The sequence below is a fragment of the Garra rufa genome, chromosome 3 (assembly GCF_049309525.1).
Source record: "Garra rufa chromosome 3, GarRuf1.0, whole genome shotgun sequence".
NCBI lineage: Eukaryota > Metazoa > Chordata > Actinopteri > Cypriniformes > Cyprinidae > Garra > Garra rufa.
The window spans coordinates 54,684,787-54,709,128 of NC_133363.1; the positions used below are offsets into that span (position 1 = coordinate 54,684,787).

The following is a 24,342-nucleotide window of genomic DNA, read 5'->3' on the forward strand; positions in this document are numbered from 1 at the left end:
AACAAAAAAAGTCTCAAAAATCGATGCAACGTAGATTTCTAGAGTAGTCACGTCATGATTTTGTGCAAAAAGCAAATATAAAAATCAAACAATACTAGTTTAACAATATTTATTAAATCAATCAGTATTAGCTACAGTCTCGTTCAAAATTTTAGGGTTGATGAAGTGTTTAAAAAAAAACAAAAAAGCAATTACACTCACAATTTATTTGATTTAAAATACAGTAAAAACAGTAATATTGCGAAAAATGATTACCATTTTAAAACAAATTTTTTCTATTTAAATACATAAAATGTCATTGATTTCTGTGATGAAAAGCTGAATTTTCAGCATCATTACTCCAGTCTACAGTGTCACATGATCCTTCAGAAATCACTATAATATGCTGATTTGCTGCTCAGAAAAGCTTTCTTATTTATATTAATGTTAAAAACTGTTGTGCAGCTTGATATTTTTGTGAAAGCCATGATTTTATTTTTCTAGATCTGGATTTTTCTAGACATTGATTTGTGGATCAATAGAAAACTCATTAGAAAAGAACAGCATCTATTTGAAATCTTTTCTAGCAAAGTTATTATTCTAACTTTTAGCGTGTCCTTGCTGTACAAAACTATTGATTCCGTAAATAAAATCTTACCAACCCCAACTTTTGAACGGTAGCAATGACTAGATAAGCACATTTTTCTATAGGACAACAAATCCAAAAGTTTAAAGTAAAACTAATTTGACAAACCCAAAACCAGTACCCAAAATTCCTCACTGAACAGAAAAAAACTACATTCAGTAATGATGCACACAGCCCACTGAACCCTTTCTGTTATGGTGACGGATGCCATAAGGAAAACTCTGACCATTAGCTTCAGTCACTAAAACCTGTCACCACCACTTCACACGTCGCTAAACCCTGCGTGTGTGTATGTGTGAGGGTCAGCTGTGATGCAAGGGGTTAAGCGGTGGTTAATCGCAGCTCTTTACCTAACCAGTCGTTAAACTTCTTGACCTCCGAGGGCAATCCCAGCTCGGTGAAGTCCCCCGTGTGCAGGAGAACGTCCCCGTAAGGCATCTGGATGCCATCTGTCCGTGAGTGTGTGTCCGACACGCACACAAAACGCGTGTGGCCACCCGGCTTGGGAGTGTCGTACGAGATGGGGTCCACCCTGAGAGTGAGAGTCAGCGACACAGAGACAGATGGAGGGAGAGAAAGAGAAGGAGGTTATTTTATGAGCATGAAAATCAGCAGAAATAACTCCACAGAACTGTTAACTGGCTAGTTACATAAGTACATGAGCTCAGCCGCGTGTTTAAATCAGTCTGCGAACGCAGTCAGAATCGTAACAGTGCATCTGTAATGGCAAAAGTCTCATCTACAACAGATCTATGTGTGACAGAAACAATAAACTGGATTCATTATGAGATACTGGAATTGAACCACATTTGTGAGCCTGGACCACACAACCAATCATAAGGGTCAATTTTTTTAGATTGAGATTTATATATCAAGTTTTCCATTGATGTATGGTTTGTTAGGACAGGACACTATTTGGCAAAGATACAACTATTTGAAAAATCTGGAATCTGAGGGTGCAAAAAAAATCGAAATATTGAGAAAATCACCCTTTAAGTTGTCCAAATTAAGTATTCAGCAATGCATTTTGCTAATCAAAAATTTGGTTTTTTATATTTACGGTAAGAAAATTTACAAAATATCTTCATGGAACATGATCTTTACTTAATATTCTAATGATTTTTTTGGTATAAATAAAAAAAAAATTACAATTTTGACCCATTCAGTGTATTTTTGGCTATTGCTACAAATATACCTACGCTACTTAAGACTGGTTTTGTGGTCCAGGGTCACATTTCTTATCAAGCACTGCTATTTAAAAGTTTGAGGTTGGTAAGATTTTGTCATGCTTTTGGAAAAAGCCACTAATGCTTACCAAGGCTGCATTATTTGATACAGTAAAATTGCAAAATATTATTACAATTTAAAATAGTTGTTGTTTATGTTATATATTATAAAATGTGATTTATTCCTGTGATGCAAATCTGAATTTTCAGCATCATTACTCTTGTCTTCAGTGTCGCATGATCCTTCAGAATTCATTCTAATACTGATTTATTGCTTAAGAAACATTTCCTATCATGTTTTTTCACGATTCTTTGACGATCAAGTAGTTTAAATGTCCGTACCAGGGTCAGAAATTATTAAGAGAAACGAAAACGCCTCATAAATTTATGACAAAGGGGCAAAAAATGCTCCTGCACAATTACACAATGTATCATGGCTGTTGTGATTAAAATGAAATGGAAAAAAAAAAATGGAAAGTGTCAATTTGCAGAATCAGATTGCTTTTGCGTGCTGTTTTGTGCAGCTTTGAGCCTTATAGCCAATCAAACGTGTTTCTACTGAACTTAGGAATGCATTGGCCAATCATAGAATGATAGAGCGATAGATAGAACGAGGGATAGAATGATAGAACGATAGATAGAACGATAGAGCAATAGATCGAACGATGGATAGAATGATAGAGTGATAGAATGATAGAGTGATAGAACAATAGAGCGATAGACAGAACAATAGATAGAATGATAGAGGGATAAAACGATGGATAGAATGCTAGAAAGAACGATGGATAGAACAATAGAGCGATAGAACGATGGATAGAATGATGGAGTGATAGATAGAACAATAGAGTAATAAAACAGAACGATAGAGCGATAGAACGATAGAACAATAGATAGATAGAATGATAAAATGGATAGAACAATAGATAGAACGAGGGATAGAACAATAGAGCGATAGATAGAACGAGGGATAGAACAATAGAGCGATAGATAGAACGACAGAGCAATAGATCGAACGATGGATAGAATGATAGAGTGATAGAAAAATAGAGCGATAGGCAGAACAATAGATAGAGTGACAGATAGATAAAACAATGGATAGAAGGATGGATAGAACAATAGAGCGATAGATAGAATGATAGAGCGATGGATAGAACAAACTATAGAACAATAGACAGAACGATAGATAAATAGATAGATAGAACAATAGATAGATAGAATGATAAAATGGATAGAACGATAGATAGAACGAGGGATAGAACAATAGAGCGATAGATAGAACGACAGAGCAATAGATCGAACGATGGATAGAATGATAGAAAAATAGAGCGATAGGCAGAACAATAGATAGAGTGACAGAGATAAAACAATGGATAGAAGGATGGATAGAACAATAGAGCGATAGATAGAATGATAGAGCGATGGATAGAACAAACTATAGAACAATAGACAGAACGATAGATAAATAGATAGATAGAAGGATAAAACGATGGATAGAGTGAGAGATTGAACAATAGAGCGATAGATAGAACGATGGATAGAACGATGGAGCGACAGATAGAACGATAGATAGAAGATAGAATGATAAAACGATGGATAGAATGATAAAACGATGGACAGAGCGCTAGAAAGAACGATGGATAGAACGATAGAGCGAGAGATAGAACGATGGATAGAATGATGGAGCGACAGATAGAACATAGAATGATAGATAGATAGAATGATAAAACGATGGATAGAATGATAGAACGAGGGATAGAACGATAGAGTGATAGAATGATAGAGTGACAGAACAATAGAGCGATAGACAGAACAATAGATAGAATGATAGAATGATAAAACGATGGACAGAACGCTAGAAAGAACGATGGATAGAACAATAGACTGATAGATAGAACGATAGAGCGATGGATAGAACAAACTATAGAACAATAGATAGAATGATAGATAGATAAACAGATAGAATGATAAAACGATGGATAGAACGCTAGAAAGAACGATGGATAGAACGATAGAGCGAGAGATTGAACGAGAGTGATAGATAAAACGATGGATAGAATGATGAAGTGATAGCTAGAATGATAGAACGCTAGAAAGAACGATGGATAGAACAATAGACTGATAGATAGAACGATAGAGCGATGGATAGAACAAACTATAGAACAATAGATAGAATGATAGATAGATAAACAGATAGAATGATAAAACGATGGATAGAACGCTAGAAAGAACGATGGATAGAACGATAGAGCGAGAGATTGAACGAGAGTGATAGATAAAACGATGGATAGAATGATGAAGTGATAGCTAGAATGATAGAACGATAGAACGAGGGATAGAACAATAGAGTGATAGAATGATAGAACAATAGAGCGATAGACAGAACAATAGATAGAATGTTAGATAGAACAATAGATAGAACGATAGATAGAAGGATAGATAGATAGATACAAGGATAGATGGATAGAACGATGGATTGAATGATAGAGCGATATAATGATAGAGAGATGGATAGAACGAACTATAGAATGATAGATAGAACAATAGATAGATAAAACGATGGATAGAACGATAGATAGATCATTTGGAACTGGAATGCAAAAACTGTTGTTGCAGAAACATTTTCCCATTTGCATTCACAGCTCTTGTGGAAAAGTGAAAACTAGAGTAGAATCTTTTGTTGCAGAAGCTCTGCAAATGGAAGCAGCCTTCAGAAATTCTCACATTTGATGTCTGTTTAAGAGAATCACTCTCTTCTTGTCTGAACATCCTTTTATTTATTTTCCCAAAGATAGTTTGGGGGGAGGAGGGTGGTGAGGGGAGGAGAACGGGGGTGGAAGAAATTCTCCTCTATAACTCAAAAAGGAATGAAAAAAAAAGGATCTTGGCTGTAATTGAAGTCAGAAACGTGCAATAAGCCGCACTTTTCCCCCCCACTATTATTTCATTACTAAAAGGGTTGTCAGTCGACAAAAAGCCCTCGGCTCTCTAATTAACACTTACATCTCCTGTCCGACTAAAAATATAAAGGACCTTAGGAAGGGAGGTGGGACGTTGTGCACAACACACGCTCTATCTCTCTCTCTCTCTCTCTCTCTCTCTCTCTCACACACACACACACACACACAATTCCATTAAGGAAAACAAGTTAAGCAGTTGTACATAAAAGAGGATAGTCTCAAATGAAAGAAAAAGAATATAGCGCAGGATGACAAACAGCAAGTAGACAGAAAAAAAAGAAGAAGACAGATAGAAATATACATACATATATAAGGAAGAACAAACACAGTACAGAAAAAATGAAAGAATGAAGAAAAAGAAACCGGCTCACTGGCTCGTGCATCTGTCTGAATTGTGATTACATTTATACGACCAAGTCATATCTGAAATGAACCACCTGCACAGAAAATCATGACACTTTAAAAAGGAGAGAGAGAAACAGGCGGACAGAAAATAATATTTGTTATTGATCACAATGCAGTAAATAAAAGCTGGCCCGCGCACACACACACACACACACACACACACACACACACACACATATTGATTAAATGTGGTCTGTGGTGGTCAGGCCAGCCACGGAGATATAAAAGACTCGACAGATCTAGTTATGGAAGCGGCTGGCATGCTGAACTCTGTGGCCCACACACACACACACACACACACACACACACACACACTTCAACATACACATACACACGGTCATATGAATCTATTAGAGTCAACAAGGTTTTTCCACATGGAAGCAGAGCTGCGTATCTGTCGGTTCGCCGTCACTTGAACACGTTTCACAGGATTCATTTTAAAAATTTGATACCATTTACTTTCTTAATACACTTTTTGGTAAGATTTTGAAATGCTTTTGGAAGAAGTCTCTTATGCAAATCAAGGCTGCATTTATTTGAGTAAAATCAATAAAATAGTGAAGTATTATTGCAATTTAAAATAGTGGTTTTCTATTTTATATATTTTAAAATGTAATTTATTCCTGTGACACAAAGCTGGATTTTCAGCATCATTACTTCAGCCTTCAGTGTCACATGATTGTGCTGTTCGATGTCTTTGCTGAAATAATGATACAATTTTTCTATGAAACGATCTTTTTTTTTTTTTTTTTTTTTAACGATCAGGAAGTTCAAAAGAACAGAATTTATGAAACAGTACAACTTTCCATACCAGGGTCAGGAATTAACGAGGGCGTGTGGCAAAAATGCCACCAAAATGAATGAAATGCCTTATAAATGTAAAAAAACAACTGGTTGATCTATTGATTTTTAATAATATTTTTACTTGAATGAAACCAATTGATTTAGATCTTAAAACATTAAGCACATTTTTAGGTTACCTTTGTTCAAGGTGCTTAGGTGCTTCTGAAAGAAAACCGAAACCACTGCAGCCACAAATATAGCCGGCTATGCTCAGTCTTTTAAATATGTGTGACAGAAACAATAAGGAACTGGATTCAATAAGAGATGCTGGAATTGAACGACATTTCTTATCAAGCACTGCTATTTAAAAGTTTGAGGTTGGTAAGATTTTGTAATGCTTTTGGAAGAAGTCTCTTATGCTCAGCAAGGCTGCATTTATTTGAGTAAAAACAATAAAAAATGTAAAATATTATTGCAATTTAAAAAAGTCGTTTTATATTTTATATATTTTAAAAAGTAATTTATTCCTGTGACGGAAAGGTGAATTTTCAGCATCATTACTTCAGTCTTTAGTGTCACATGATGCTTCAGAAATCATTCTAATTGTTGATTTGCTACTTAAGAAACATTTCCTACTATTATCAAGGTTGAAAACATTTGTGCTGCTTGATATCCTTTGCTGAAATCATAATGCAATTTTTCTATGATTCTTTAACGATTAGAAAGTTCAAAAGAACAGAATTTATAAAACAGTAAAAATGTCAGTACTGGGGTCAGAAATTAATGAGGGGTTATGGCAAAAATGCCACCAGAATGAATAAAAATGCCCCGTAAGTTTAAAAACAACTGGTTGATTTATTGATTTTTAATAATTGATTTTAAATAAAACCAGTTTGAATGTTAAAACATTAGGCACATTTTTAGGTTACCTTTGTTTAAGGTGCTTAGGTGCTTTAAAAAAAAAAAAAACGAAATCACAGCAGCCACAAATATAGCCATGACTACATGTAGACTTTTGAATATTTGCTCATTGTTTTAAATATTCACTCAGTCTTTTAAATATATGTGACAGAAATGGTAAGGAACTGGATTCATTAATGGATGCTGGAATTGAAGCATATTTCTTATCAAGCACTGCTATTTAAAAGTTTGAGTTTGGTAAGATTTTGTAACGCTTTTGGAAGAACTCTCTTATGCTCATCAAGGCTGAGACATTATAATACATTATTAAAACTGTACAAAAGTCCGTACCAGGGTCAGAAATTAACGAGGGCTTGTAGCAAAAATGCCACCAAAATGAATAAAAATGCCCCATAAATTTAAAATCAACTAGTTGATTTATTGATTTTTTTTTTTTTTTTTTGTTCAAGGTGCTTATGTGCATCTGAAAGAAAACCGAAATCACCACAGCTGCAAATATAGCCATGACCGGACGGAGCCTTTTGAATATTTGCTCATTTGTTTTAAATATTCACTCGGTCTTTTAAATATTCATTAAGCGGGGGGAGAAAAGAAAGGATTATTCGGACCAGGGGTTTATGGAGCCACTGAAATTGCATTAGCGCAAAACTGGAATGTGTGTGTATGTGTGAGAGAGAGATTGAGAGAAAAAGGGAAGATATATCTTGAAAGAATGTGAAACTGAACTGCTGTTTGAATCCACAGTAAAAGTATGGTTAGATATGAGAAACACACACTCCCTCATGCCAGGAAAAGACCTTTGTAAAACACACACACACGCGCGTTTAGACTCCGGATGCACCGCGGCTCTTTTTATTGGATACATGTGTCATATTGCACAGGAAAGCGTTTTGATTTCTGTTCAAAGAAACTCTATTTGACAGCGCTTACTTGATTCTTTAACCTTCAGGAACAACGAGCGATTGAACTGTATCAAAGCTTCAAAAACAGCCACAGTTCATCGACTTCAGAGAGCCGAAGACACAAACGCTATTTGTGGATCTCTCTTCCTTCCTTTGGCTTTTGTTACATGAAATAAGCTAAAATTTGTAAATAGCAGCCACAATTGTTTATAAGGTCAAAACTGAGGTAGAGAACAATTAGCTGGTTTCTATTTTGACTTTCTTCCTTTTATAGCACAGTTAACATCATGCCCTCAGTCCTCATGGGAAGGAATCAAGTGATTAAAGATATCTGGTAAAAGATAATTTTGTGCTTCTGTCAATCAAATCCCAATCAGAGCAAAAAATGAGTGACATGGTTTCTATTTTTATATGCTGTGTTGGGTAGCTCCGCCCACTGCACTCTCATTGGTCCAAAATCCTGCTTCACTTAACACTTTATTAAACATCAAATATGTTCCGATTGGCTGATTGCGTCAAACAAATGACACTTTTCTGAACCCTTTTCAGATTTTTTCTAACAGCCTATAAGTGAACACTGCATCCTTTTTCAGGGCTTCTCTTTTTGAACCAGACGATTTCCATGCACATTCATATGGCAATTCACAATTGACAGAGGAACTGTAAAGTCAATGCGCTTTACAGCACAGAGACACCTGCTGTCCAATGAGAAGAAAGAATAATTACGTTAGACCCTCCGTCCCCCCTCCCAGCACTCATTATGACATAATGATTGTCCGGTCAATAGGCGGTTAATTTAGAGCCTGACCTCTGGTCTACGGGTTTAAAGGCAGTGCTCCAACTGCTAATTAACATCAGACGCCCATTATCTGGTTTCTTATGTTAGTCAGAAAGATTCATTTTACCAATACTACTCTTTGCTAATGTAAGTTAAATCATTATCAAATTACAAAACAGAGACAAAACCAGACAAACAATTAATTGTAGATCAATATATCTGGTAAATGAGTATTTTGGCATCAGTTAGATCCAAGATCTACCATAACGCTTAGACAAATTGCCCGTTTTCAATAAATAAATAAATGTATAATGAACAAATATGTGACCCTGGACCACAAAACCAGTCATAAGGGTTAATTTTTTGAAATTTTTTTTATTTATACATCACATGAAAGCTGAATAAATAAGCTTTCCATTGATGTGTGGTTTGTTAGGATATGACAACTATTTAAAAATCTGGAATCTGAAGGTGCAAAAAAAAAAAAGAATATATTGAGAAAATTGCCTTTAAAGTTGTCTAAATGAAGTTTTAAGCAATGCATATTACTAACAAAAAATTAAGTTTTGATATATTTACAGTAGGAAATTTACAAAATACCTTCACGGAACATGATCTTTACTTATTATCCTAATGATTTTTGGCATAAAAGAAAAAGCGATAATTTTGACCCATACAATGTATTTTTGGCTATTGCTACAGATATCCCTGTGCTACTTAAGACTGGTTTTATGGTCCAGGGTCACATATATATTTAAGAAAATTACTAAACTTAATTTAAATATAACTTGAAATTCAACAAAACATCTGAAAACAGGTAATGTTTATTTATATAATTTAAAAAAAATAAAGCAAGAATTATTATAAATAATATATGGCTTTGCCTGATTTGAAATAAACCTTGAATGAAAAATAATAAACGGTTTTAATCATAAAAAAAATTATATTCAAAAATCTCATTATTGGCTATTGGTACACTGCACATCACAAACATGATGGATATATGCATGAATCTAGTACAACTAAAATGTATTCAGACACCTTCAACATTTCTCACATTATCACAGTTTATTCGTGATATTTTATTACCATTTTCTAAACTATGACAACGGCTCAGAGTTAAACTGCGTCAGAACAAATTCATCTTCATGATAGAAAGGTATGCAATGGATTACAATTAAACAAAAATTCAGACAACTGTTAGTATGACAATATTTACACAACTATCAATACTTTGCTGACCGATTACAAAGCAATGCTTAATTTTGTTCAGTCTGTGGTGTAAAAAGTTTGCATTAGCAATTAAAGAAAAAACACGCAAGCAAAACATGGTCAGGTCAAAGTGTCCCAAACTTTCATTGGTAGTCCACTGCATGTAGAATATTTGGGTATAATGTGTCACAGTTTACTTTATTTTGCTATCCTCACTTACATAAATGAACTATAGTGTCCTGCACCCACTAGTAAAAACTTTTGGTTTGACTGTATAACAAAAAAATTACTACATCCATTAAACAAAAACGTGCAATTCCTTCAAAGAAGGATGAATCGGAGCTCCACACAGACTACAAGAAAATATTTCGCATTTCTCTCCTGCCATGGAAAGATTCCTTCTTCAGTGTAGGAATTTGGTGAGAGAGTGACCGGGAGAAAAAGCCGGAGTGAAAGATTGAACCCTCTGTGTACAGTATGAATATTTCAGAGGGCCGTGTTTTGTAGATGTGGGGCACAGGGCTGTGAAAAGAGTGCCCCGCAGTCAAGCCTTTGATGCGGATAGCACCGCCACTGCACTGATCTGCGGCAGGAAATGGACTTTTCAGGCTTATCTGCCTCACTCAGGGCCACGTGTGTGAGTGTGTGTGTGTGTGTGTGTGTGTGTGTGTGTGTGTGTAAGACAAGCAGGGGCAGGAAGCTCGGTGAACCAGGGCCAAAGAATAAAAATTATAATGATAATCATCAAGAGGAGCCAAATATTTACTGGCTTTTCCACTCGCGCGGCTAGGCTTGTACCGCTATTGGTGAAGAAACATCAAGCCGTACGTGCAGTCCACCACCTTCCCTCATACATAGCAATGAAATCCATTTCAGACAGAGAGACACAGCGTTTCTATCTTATCTTGTGCTTCTCAGCTGTCGGCGCTAATTCAATAAACTTCAGAGTAACACAGAGAGCGCAAAAACGAGAGCGAGGGAGAGAGAGGGAGCTGGAAAAACAGGAAGGAGGATGAGGATGAATGAGGAAACACTTCATGAACAAACATTTCAATTAGAACATGACAATTTGCAGCCCTTTTTAGAAACCACTCTGCATTTTCACAGGTTGGGTTCTTATTCAAAACTCTCATTTAAAATTCTTATTCAAAAATTTTAAATTTAAATAGAATTTGAAGAGTTTCATTTCATATTCCACCAAATTCTCTCCTATAAAGAAGACAAGGTGGTTTCTTGTTTTCATTATCTGCTCTTTGTCAAAAATATCATCTCAGATTCACCACTTACAAGGATAATCTTCCAGTGGATTATTTATTGCATAAAAATGGTGACAATACAATTATGTGTAATAAAAATGAACTATTAATATTAATTATTATATTTACTTAAATTAAACTAAACCAATGGCTTAAACTTATATGCGACGCTGGACCACAAAACCAGTCATAAGGGTCAATTTTTTTAAACTGATATTTATACATCATCTGAAAGCTGAGTAAATAAGCTTTCTATTGATGTATGCTTTGATAGGATAGGACAATATTGGCCGAGATACAACTTTTTGAAAATCTGGAATCTGATGGTGCAAAAAAAAAAAAAGAAAAAAAAAAATCAAAATATTGAGAAAATCACCTTTAAAGTTGTCCAAATGAAATTCTTAGCAATGCATATTACTAATCAAAAATTAAGTTTTGATATATTTACAGTAGGAAATGTACAAAATATCCTCATGGAACATGATCTTTACTTAATATCCTAATGATTTTTGGCATTAAAAAAATTATAATAATTTTCACCTATACTATGTATTTTTGGCTATTGCTACAAATATACCTCTGCTACTTAAGACTGGTTTTGTGGTCCAGGGCCACATATTACAATCATTAATAACCACCGTTTAAAAGTTTGGGGTCAGTATGATTTTTCTTTTTCTTTTTTTTTTAAAGATGCAAGAAAGCATTAAATTGATCAAAAATGACATTTGTAATGGTTAAAATAATTTATAATTTAAATAAAAGCTATTACTTTCTATTCTTTCTTTTCATCCGTTTCCACAAAAAATATATTGCGCAGCACAACTGTTTGCAGTATTTAATAATAATATGTTTCTTAAGCAGCAAATCAGCATATTAGAATGATTTCTGAAGGAACATGTGATACTAAAGATACTGAAGCAATTCTGCTGAAAATTCAACTTTGCATCATCAACTAAATTACATTTCAAAATGTATTAATACAGAACACTGTTATTTTACATCGTGATATATTTACGGTAGGAAATTTACAAAATATCTTCATGGAATGCAATCTTTACTTAATAGCCTAATGATTTTTGGCATAAAAGAAAAATCGATAATTTTGACCCATACTATGTATTTTTGGCTATTGCTACAAATATACCCGTGCTACTTTAGACAGTTTAAAAGTTTGGGGTCAGTACAATTTTTCTTTTTCTTTTTTTTTTAGGAAAGAAAGAAATACTTTCAATTAGCAAGAATGTATTAAATTGATCAAAAATGACATTTGTAAGGGTTAACATAATTTATAATTTAAATAAAAGGTATTATATTGAACTTTCATTCTTTCTATTCATCCGTTTCCATCTGTTTGCAGTATTTAATAATAATAATAATAATAATAATAATAATAATAATAATATGTATATAATAATAACATGCAAATCAACATATTAGAATGATTTCTGAAGGAACATGTGATACTAAAGATACTGAAGCAATTCTGCAGAAAATTCAACTTTGCATCATCAAAATAAATTACATTTCAAAATGTATTAAAACATGACACTGTTATTTTACATCGTAATATTATTTAACAATATTCCCATTTTTACTGATCCCATAATCGCAGCCTTGTCAAGCTAAGCACACTTTTTGTGGTTTTAACAGTGCAGACTTCAGAGCTGAAACAGTTAATCCTGAAGTGGCTGTTATAAAACAGATTCCTTTCAATCTTACAGAAACCAATTGAAAGAAAAGTTACAGAGCATGCAATGCAGTCCACCGTGACATCTAAAGCCAAGTACGAGGCCAATCTAATCTTAACGAATAATCTATTCAGAACTAGCAAGTCAGATGTCCTTCATCTGCAACAGATTTAGCAGGATCTTCACCTTTCTCTGTCTCTCCATACCAGCCACAGTGCAGTTTGTCTGCAAGGAAAAAAAGTAAACAGCCGCCTGTGCTGAAATTTAAAAAAAAACTTCAAACGTACAGGTCCCAGACCTGCCCAATGTCAATTGTCACTTGACCCCTGTGACCTTGTGCAGTGGCTGGCTCGGCGAACAGAAGCTGTGTGAGTTTAATCAAGGGTTCTCTCATTTCAAAGGCCTCGGGAAGTCCTGTGTGACCCTCCCACACACACAAACTAAAACAGATCTCCCGGAAAAGAGAGTTCAGGCCTTTCGGAGGAACCGCCGGAGCGACAGAGAGTTCTGATTTAATTCTGCGGGACATCTGCATTATGGAGGCCGGCTAGAGTGCTTACTGCAATTACAGTCCACGCTAGTTCCAATATTTTCAATCTCATGCACTTCCATTACACGCATCGCACACGGATGCGCACCCGAATGCATGTACTGCACTCGATTCGTGTCGTTTGTCACTCACATGCTTCAGAAAGACAACGTAAATGTGCTGAACATAAATCTTTAAGACAGGTGTGGTAAAACCTGCTCGCACACAGCATCCGACTAGTCACTATATCCTCTTTTAGAAGCAAAGAGAGTTCTTTTGCATGCCTTTCATCAACAACAAAAAAAAAGCTATGATTTTTCTAAATGAAAAAAGAAACAATATTCTTCTTTCTCCTGTCCAACAGCAAAATAAATACATGACGTAATTCAAACAACACTGAATTCAAAGCGGATACAAAAGTCTGTGGTTTGTTTGTGCGCTAGAAAGCATGCTGCATTCGTTTAGCTCGATATGAAGACTCTCTTCTTCCCCGTGGCTGGGATGAAATGAACGTCGAGTTAAAATTCTTAAACGCTTCGCACTTTTATGAGCATTTTAATTATTCAAAGGGTGAGAAATTAACAAGGCTAAAGGGAGCCGATCAGAGCCGCACAACGAAAAGAGAATAAAAGAGAAAGGGGAAAAGAGAAGGATAATCCAGTCTTGCTTTTCTTAGAATTCTAGCTTTATATATTTATAATTCGTTTTATATAATATATGATTAAAGCTCAAATGTAATTTATTTGAAAAATTTTGCGAATATTGATCTAATAGACAATCAAGCATGCAATGATAGTGATTTAATTCACAACCGCTATATTATACTAAATTTGCTTCATTTTGAGACAGACATCAATGAAAGCAATCATAACTTGCAGTTCAGTAAGCAAGTTAAGTGAATAATTTGACAGACTCATTTCAAACAGTAACTCTTTTTGAACAATTTACTGAAGAATCAGTGTATAAGAGTCATTTGTGACCCTGAACCACAAAACCAGTTATAAGTCAATTTTAATTTTTTTTTTTTATTGAGAATTATACATCATCTGAAAGCTGATTGAATAAGTATTCCATTGACGCATGGTTTGTCGAGATTACTATTTGAAAATCTGCAAAAATAATCTAAATATTGAGAAAATCACCTCTAAAGTTGTCCAAATGAACTTCTTAATGCATATTACTAATCAAAAATTAAGTTGATATACTTACGGCAGTAAATTTACAAAATATCTTCATGGAACATGATCTTTACTTAATATCCTAATGATTTTTGGCATAAAATCAAAATTGATCATTTTGACCCATACAATGTACTGTTGGCTTTTGCTGCAAAACAAACCGTGCTATTTGGTTTTGTGGTCCAGGGTCACATTTATTTGTGAATCACATTACTGTTTTAAGTATCATCTCATTAGAATCAGACTCAGTCATATTACATTCAGTTCATTCACATTTACAATTGGAGTAAACTAAGTGATACCCCATTAATAAATCTATTGAAAATAGCATTATTGTTTTTTGCTATTTCTCTTTGTGATTTAACAATCAATCTACACTGTATTGAACAGCTGAGTATTTTTAGGCTGGCATCCGCTCAGGCCTCGACACGTGCACATTAAAGAGCAGGGCAACGGAGCCAAAGATCAATTACACTCTTATTAAAGAGAGCTGGAGAAATAAAGGCACAGGAGCTGGCGGGCCGTGCTCGGTTATTTCTGTTCGATCAGGTTAAAAAGAAAAAAAGGCAACAACCAATTTCAGGTGGAAGGTGGCTGGGGGGGAGGAGGGGTAATGAGGGAGCAGGTGAACAACCGATTTCAATCACAAAGAGGATAGGAAGAGAAAAAGAAAGAGATGAAGGGAAGACTATATAGACAAAAAAAATTTGAGAGTCGACTAGCAGTGCTTACAAGGTAGGAAAACTTGAGGTTGCTCAGTCTTTTTTGTTTTACTTTTCATATTATTTATCCTGGCTGGAGCACTTTTGTTTTAATCTATAAGAATATTCAGCCTATGTTATAGTTTGAAGTTAAAGATATTAATATTAATAAGGTCAGTCTGAGAATCGTTTAATTTGACAGTGATTTCCCATTTCTTGTTTGTATAAAGGGTTTTTACACAAATAAAAAGTGAACTCATTTATTTGTGCCTTTTTAATAAAATATTGTATTGTTTTATAGGAAGAGGTTTCATAGTCTTGGCAATTCATTTTTCAGAAGTTTGTAGGTATAGACATTTGTTGTCAGCATTCTATGCAGTTTTTCCAAGGCTGATGTACACATAACATAATGCACTGCAAAAAAGCTTCTTACTTAGATTTTTTGTCTTTTTTCCAGCAAAAATATCAAAAAATTCTTAAATCAAGAAGGATTTTCTAGACCAGTAAAAATTCTGGTCTTGTTTTCAGAAAAAAAAGTGAAAATTAAGTACGTTTTTGCTTGAAACAAGCTAAATAATCTGCCAATGGGGTAAAAAAATAATCTTGTTTTCTGTCTGAATTAAGATTTTTTTTGCTTACCCCATTGGCAGATTATTTTGCTTGTTCTAAGCAAAAACTTAATTTTGACTTGTTTTTCTGAAAACAAGAAAATTTTTAGTCGTCTAGATAGAAAATCCTTCTTGATTTAAGAATTTTTTGATATTTTGACTGGAATCAAGACAAAAAAAAACCAAGTAAGAAAAGCTTTTTTTGCAGTGTGTTAACTTCAATGCAAAAAAAGCTATGTGGATAGATGCAAAAAAGAAAACCAATTGCAATGCAGTATGCAAATAAATACAAGAAAGATGCAATAACAATTCTGTATTTTAGATTCTGAAACACTATCAACATTTTACATTTGGTTAAAAGTTTGGCAATTCATTTTTCAGAAGTTTGAAAGTATAGAAATCTGTTGTAGGCATTCTTGGGAATTTTTCTGAGGCTTTTTTAAATAATGTTCATATTGATATTGGAATTATATTGACTGAAATTAAGAAATATATTGTGATATACATTTTGGCTATATCATTCCAGCCTTACTTTGCATCAGTAATTTGTCACTGAGAATAAACACATAGCGTTTCAACTTTAGGGCAAAGGAGGCTACGTGGTTAAATAGATGGAAGCAAGAAAAGACCAATCACAATTCGATATGCAAATAAGCACAGAAAAGAAAACCAATTGCAATGAAGGATGCAAATAAATGCAAGAAAGATCTGAAAACAATTCTGTATTTTAGATTCTGAAACACTATCAACGTTTTTAATTGGGTTAAAAGTCTGGCTATTAATTTTTCAGAAGTTTGAAAGTATAGAAATCTGTTGTAGGCATTCTTGGCAGTTTTTCTGAGGCTTTACGATATGTGACCCTGGACCACAAAACCAGTCATAAGGTTAAATTTGACAAAACTGAGATTTATACATCATATGAAAGCTCAATAAATAAGCTTTCTATTGGTGTATGGTTTGTTAGGATAGGACAATATTTGACTGAGATACATCTATTTGAAATCAGAAATCTGAGGATGCAAAAAAATCAAAAAGACTGAGAAAATCACCTTTAAAGTTGTCCAAATTAGGTTCTTAACAATGCATATTACAAATCAAAAATTACATTTTGATATGTTTACAGTAGGAATTTTACAAAAAATCTTCATGGAACATGAACTTTACTTAATTTCTTAATGATTTTTGGCATAAAAGAAAAATCAAAAATTTTGACCCATGCAATGTATTTTTGGCTATTGCTACAAATATACCCCTGCGACTTAAGACTGGTTTTGTGGTCCAGGGTCACATATTGGAATTACTGTATATTGGCCGAAATTAAGAAATATATTATGATAGAAATTTTGGCTACATCATCCAGCCCTACTTTGCATCATTTGAAGGCTACGTGGTTAAATAGATGGAAGAAAGAAAAGACCAATCACAATTCAGTATGCAAATAAGAACAAGAAAAGACGACAATTACAATTCTGTATGCAAATAAATGCAAGAAAGATACAAAAATTATTCAGTACTTTAGATTCTCAAACACTATCAACATTTTAATGTGGTTAAATAGACCAATCACAATTCAATATCCAAATAAGCACAAGAAAGACCAATTGCAATGCTGTATGCAGATAAATGCAAGAAAGATCCAATCACAATTCAGTATTTTAGCTTCTGAGATTTTCAAACTTGAAGTCTTACATTTCTAAAGCAAGTTTCTAAAAAAAAAAAAAAACAAGAAAAATAATGAAAAATCTGAGGCACACATATTAGTCTGATAAGAAATTCGAACTAAACATACAGTAGAAATCTGTGGATGAGAAGATGAGTTTAAATTGAGTGCTGCCTAAAAATAATATATTTAAAAGTAATAAATTAGTAAATAAAATCAACACAGAAATCATGTCAGTTTTAGATAATGTTAGACTACGTACTCAGCTTTTCCTTTCCACAAATCCGTCACCCAAAAATCACAAGCTCCACTAGCATGATAGACGTGACATGACTAGCACCGGAGCATATGCTTCCTGTTGCTATGAATTTGCTCTACGCTTACAAAAAGAGGAAAAAAAAAACCAAATAGATGCCTAAAAGATAGGGGAGGGAACCAAAACTGACAAACGTGCTAAGTCTTGGCAGGAGCGCTGCACAGAAGAAAAACATTTCTTCTAAGTCTTCCTCTGACTCCTAAGGTCATGTTGGCGAGCCTTAACGAGGGTAATTGCTGTCTATGTGCAGGGGCCATGTGCATAACTGGGTCACGGCCACGATCGGCGAACACACACCGTCTACTGTGAAGCTACACGAAATTCCTTGCTAAACCACCTACACGTGGGCTACAAGAAGTGAACGTAAAATCCAAACTGAGGCTATTTGTTAAAACATGTTTCTGGTGTGGTGCACAATTCATACACATTATTCCAAAGGAAAAAAAATAATTATTTATAATCTTTTTTTCTGAAGCATCTTTCCTTTTTAGCTGACAACCAGCTAGTCTTTTAAAATTTACTGCAAACTCTAGTGTGAAACTGACACGAAGAATGGATAAAACCAAATCCTACATATTTTTTCTTGTTGCACATCCGTTCAGAAAGAAATATGTTACTGATATAAAACAGGTTTTCAATGTCAGTTCACACTGTAAAAATAAGGTAATTTGGCTTAAACTTTGTATCAGAAATTTGTCTGAGAAAGACCAATCACAATTCAATATGCAAATAAGCACAAGAAAGAAAACCAACTGCAATGCAGTATGCAAATAAATGCCATAAAGATCAATTAATAATTCAGTACTTTAGATTCTGTAACACAAGCAACATTTGTAATGTGATTGAAAGACCAAACGCAATTCAATATTTCACACTGTAAAAATAGTTTTCCAGGTAATCTAAGAATTAACCAGACCATAGACCATAATGATTATAATTTTAACTGTTAAAAGTTCCCTTACTCAATATTGATTAACTGTAGCTCTAATGAGATATTTCATGTCATTTACAGTAAAATACTGTTAAATGTACTATTTTGGGGGAAACAAATGTCTTTTTATCATTTACAGTAGGGCTGCAAAACGATTAGTCGCGATTAATCGGTTCAAAATTCAAAGTTTATGTTTACATAATATGTGTATATTCATGTATATATAAATGCATACACACATGTATTAAGGAAAAATATGTTAGATTTATATGTAAAATTCTTATAATATACATTTTGGATTATGAAACATTTTTAATGTGGTTAAGAGACCAAATGCACTTCAATATTTCACACTGTAAAAATTGTTGATAATTTAAATGATCATAATTTAAATGATCAAAATGATCATAATTTAAACTGTAAAAAGTTTCCTTACTCAACAGTGATAAACCACAGCTCTAATGAGATATTTCATGTAATTTACAGTAAAATACTGTTAAATGTAGCATTTTTTTGGCGTGAAAAGTCATTTTATTATTTACAGTAGGGCTGTAAAACGATTAGTCGCGATTAATCGATTCAAAATACAACATACATGTATATATTAAGGAAAAATATGTTAGATTTATATATAACATTTTTATATTTATTTATTTATATATAAAATATTATATTTAAACCAATGTTTACATACAAATATATTTTAAATGTATACATGTATGCGTGTATTTATATATACATAAATCGGTGAGTACACACACAAATTTTGAATCAATTAATCGCGACTAATCGTTTTGTAGCCCTAATTTACAGTGAAAAACTGTACATTTACATCTTTTTTAAGGTGGTTGTAAGTATATTATAAAGGTAAATAACAAATTTTATGTGAACATAAACTTTTAATTTGAATCGATTACTCACGAATAATCGCTTCACAGCCCTAATTTACAATGAAAAATTGTGCATTTACATCTTTTTTTAGGTGGTTGTCAGTATATTATAAAGGTGAATACATTTTTTTAAGTTTAAACAAACTTTTAATTTGAATCGATTACTCACGAATAATCGCTTCACAGCCCTAATTTACAATGAAAAATTGTGCATTTACATCTTTTTTTAGGTGGTTATCAGTATATTATAAAGGTGAATAAAATTTTTTAAGTGTAAACAAACTTTTATTTTGAATCGATTAATCGCGACTAATCATTTCACAGCCCTAATTTACAATGAAAAACTGTACATTTACATTCCCAGAATTCTGTGCCAGCTTACATTTGATGGGAAAATAGCTTTTTTCTTATTAGTCACGTTCATCAGGGTTTTACATTACATCTTTTCCTTACCACGTTTTTAAGGTAGTTGTCAGTATATTATAAAGGTAAATAATACATTTATTTGTATTATAAACAACTTTTATTTTGAATCGATTAATCGCGACTAATCGTTTTGCAGCCCCAGTTTTTCTCTTAATAGTCAGGTTCATCAGGGTTTTATGTTACATCTTCTCTTTACAGTGTGTTTTTAAGGTGGTTGTCAGTATACCTTATGAAGGTAAATGACAAATTTTCGTAGCTATTCACATTAGTACAGTTACTGAAATATACACTGTTTATTGTAAAACTTAGAATGTTGCTAGTGTATTTTTACAGTAAGTTAGTTGTTTTATTTCCCCATACATTTCACAGATTTTTATTTCATGTCGACTTTAAGGGCCAGATCAGGTAGATGCAGCTTTAAAGTAAAGCAAATCACAGCGCATGCTGACTAGAAGCCGAAAACATGACAAAAAAGGCCTTTTCTAAAAGTCCCCCGTTTCTTCAAGCGAATGTGCAGTTGTGTGTGTTTATGTCCAGCAACGCTAGCCTCTAGTAAACACGATCATTATCTCCCCAATCTAAACAAGCCTTTGCTTTCCCAGAACACACCGCTCTTTAAGCAGGGGAGGTGATTAAGGAGAAAGCAGTGGACGAAGCAGAGCTGCGACTAGAGAGGAATCACTGGCCTCGGTACGTTAAACCGCGGGTGATGCAAACACCAGTGGCTTTAAATAATGATGCAGCCTTATTAATCTTCATCATGTTACAGCTCAAAAACACTTGCGGTGTAAAAACGGCATCGGTTTATAATTTAACAGAATGAATCGTCCAAAATGATCAGTCGATCACATGGGCCATAAGGATTTCAATTATGTAAAAGCATTTGTAATAACACCATAACATCATATTCAACAGTCTGGAAGACTTTAGGCAAAAACGAATAATGCTCAAAAAGTATGTCTGCTGCAGAGACTTTTTTTTCTCGTCCAAACCACAAACCACTACATGTGGAGTGAACAATCCGGTTTTAAATTGCACATAATGTAGTGCATGAAAATGTATTTGACAAAGAGTTCGGTGTACGTTTCACCTGAAATATGCAATATTGTGTCGCAGCTGAGGTCGATATAAAAACCAAGAGCCTGAAAATCGCAATAGTAACTATCTATTTCTGTCTGACCCGCGTAGGCCATTATGCTATTAAAGGTATCTTGTGTCTGATGCAGTCCAAAGCTATTACAAAGTTTGCTTATTCAGGAACAAACACCATGTTAGACATATAAGGCTCTGTGATAGCACAAGCCAGACAGATCTAGAAAAACATATGAATTGATGCATTTCCTAATTTCGCAGCCATAAACGGAAACTGTAAAAAAGCAAACTGAAGTGTATTTCTGTGTTTTGTCCCTCATTACTCACATATGCACGTGTGGCGGTTGAAAGCGGCTCTGGTTAATGTTGTAGTGGGTGAAGGCCTGCGTGGGGTTGGAGCTGTACTCGTCCACCGAGATGGTCACTTTGCCTTGTGACGGCATTCCGTGGGCCATTCTTTCTCCACGTGACACATGAGACACTTCACCAGGACCCTGGAGCGACCCACGCAGTCAGCATCCTTCAGAACCACCACTTAAACGCCGAAAAGAACCCTTGATAGTGCCGAGATGAAGGACGAGATACTATCTGTAAAGAAAGAGTGACAGAAAGAAGATTATGATGTGAATCAAATGCATAAATGAGTGTATGAGCAATACAGATAAAAAAAATAGACAGTAAAACAGGGGAGGCCTTGAAAACTAAATTACCATTTGAATTGCGGAAAATTTTAATTATGTACAATAAGCGTTTTATTTACTTTATGAATGTAAAAAGTAATTAACGGCAAGAGAAAATGGACAATCATTACATTTCTAACTAAATATGACTGCTGTTTTTTTAGATGCATTTAGTCATATTAAACTACATTTTTGACTTACAAAATTAAAACGTAAGATGCTACTACATGAAACACAAATTAAGGTTACATTGTTTTACAGTGCATATCATTTTTAATTTTCCAGAAAAGCTTTTATGGCAAACATCTAATTATCTTTTTCATATCATTTTCACTGCAAAAAGGTACAATTAAAACAACTTTAATGCTGATCACTAATAAATCGGTTTAGAATCTCCTCCAAACTAAACAACACAAACTCCAGTGGCAAACTTAATCAAAACTTAAACACAATGTCTACTGAGAGATGAATGAATGAACAGTATAACAGTGCACGATCCAAACCTCAATCAAACTAACTAATCAAAACTGACAACAAAATCTTAAAAACCAACAAAATCAACAAAAGCATTAAAAACAAAACATAATAGAAAAGGCTGAGAAACCGAAAGGTGATCAGTAAGTCAACATCTCCAGTTTTTTTTTTTTTTTTTGCCATTTGGAGGGACAGTTAACCACAAACTAACCTTCAACTACTTCATCCTAACACTTTCAAAACAAGTTTCATTCACTTACTTTTTCAAATCAAGTTTCATTCGCTTACTTTAAAAAACATTATAACATTTTTACTGTAGAAAGTGCATAGCATGTTGCTCAGTACACATTTTATTCTTTAAAAAACATATAAATACTAAAAATAAAAGAAAATCATACATGTATGGGAAAACAAGTATTATGTTTAAATTATGTTTACTGTTTAAATTAATTCAGTAATGATCATTTTGCACAGGAACACCCACCAAAGTACGATTTGTTTGTGTTTCTGATTAAATACTGGTTTACCGCACTAGATTTAGTTTTGACACTTTACTAGACATTATTTAATGAGACAACCCATCATCGCACATCCTAAAAATTGAGTAAAGAGTGACTGGTCTCTCCATGTTATCTACTGTACAACCCAGGTGTGTGTAAAAAACATTTTATTTAACTAAATACAACATACTGAAATGTGCACAAGACTGAAAGCATTTAAAATGTGATGCAAATGAATTCTGAATTTTCGCATTTTGTTCTGTATGTTTGGACATGCAAGAATTAGCCAGTAGTAGTTCTGTCAATCAATTGGATGTGTGCTTTTTTAAATTGATGAATAATTTATGAGTCTTGTCTAATTTATGAGCATTGTTTTCCCGTCCCCTTTTCAATATTTCTATAGCTTTACTTTTGCAAAAAGTCCTAATTTCCTTTTTCCCCTCAACTATAACAGATTATAGTTATGCTTACTGTATTTAAATCTACGGTGCTGTACTAATGACATACAAATAACAACTAAAATTAATTTAAAAGTAGGCTACTATTAACGTTATATATTTTTTTAAAACATAACACAATATTTTCCTGTCATGAAGTTATCTTTGTAACGTTACGTCAAACTCTTTCAGTAAATTACAAATAACTCTACAGGTAATGTAAATATATAAGTTTGTTTAACGGAAATCAAATAGTTTTTTTTTTTAAGCACATTTTTTTTTTTTTTGCATTAAACATTATTCATCCTCATTACTCTGCGTATTCTACTAAAAAAATCGCTTTCCTCACCTCAGCTAGCTAGCAGCCACTAGCTTAGCTGCGTAAAAACCTGCCGTTGCGTTTAATATATAACGTCTAATATACCCTCGTGATATTTATTTGTTCGCAACTCTACTGCTTCCGGCTGAACAATGCGAGGGAACGATCAAAATAAAGGCTGCAAATCATGTCTCAAGTGCGGACTACACTCTCCAGTGAGAGAGCCAAAGAGATCAAGTTGAACCTACATCACCTCCGACTACGATATCAGCGATATTTCGAGTTAAAAACAGGCAAAGTCGCGTGTAAATGTGTCCAACACATCCGCCGCGAAGGGTGATCGTTCCCCGGGTGAGTGGCCGCGCTGACACCGCCGCTCAATGACAAGCCACCTCTAACCCTTTTGTGTCTTATTTTTTTCTCGTTCCCTGTCTAAGCGTACATTTCCAAGCTGCATAACACACCAGAAGAGGTTGAAAGACCCTCTTTCTCTCTCGCCCACCTCTAGAGATGTTGCTCCATGCACGCCGGGGAATGCAGATGTCGGTAGCCGAAGAGGTGGCACTCGGAGCCGGGCAGGGGCAGGACCCTCGACCCTGGGAGACCCTCCGGCGAGCTGGCGGCGAGACGCGGGAAAAGCGGCGCAGGCAGGCGGCGAGCCTCGCTCTGACTGGCGGAGAGGGGGAGTGAGTCTAGACCGCAGTAGAGGAAGAAAGGACTGCCACTGGGGTCAGAGAGCAGCGACGAGAGCATAGCCTCCGTACTAGCATGGCGGAGCGAGTATGTATGTGTATGTGTATGTGTGTGTGTAAGTGTGTGTGTGGTTACTCCTCCCCTCCCTCAGAAGA

The 24,342-nt window shown here is 34.4% G+C and overlaps 1 protein-coding gene across 1 annotated transcript in view; it reads right to left on the reverse strand.

The window, feature by feature from the left end:
• Positions 1-24,137, reverse strand: part of mpped2a (metallophosphoesterase domain containing 2a) — an 80,354-nt gene extending 56,217 nt beyond the window's left edge. The window contains exons 1-3 of the mRNA XM_073837345.1: positions 23,997-24,137; positions 21,412-21,672; positions 976-1,157 (exon numbers count right to left, since the gene is read on the reverse strand). Coding sequence (XP_073693446.1) covers positions 976-1,157; positions 21,412-21,539 — 310 coding nt within the window. The 5' untranslated portion in view covers positions 21,540-21,672; positions 23,997-24,137. The remainder of the gene's footprint in view (positions 1-975; positions 1,158-21,411; positions 21,673-23,996) is intronic.
• Positions 24,138-24,342: the final 205 nt, after the last annotated feature.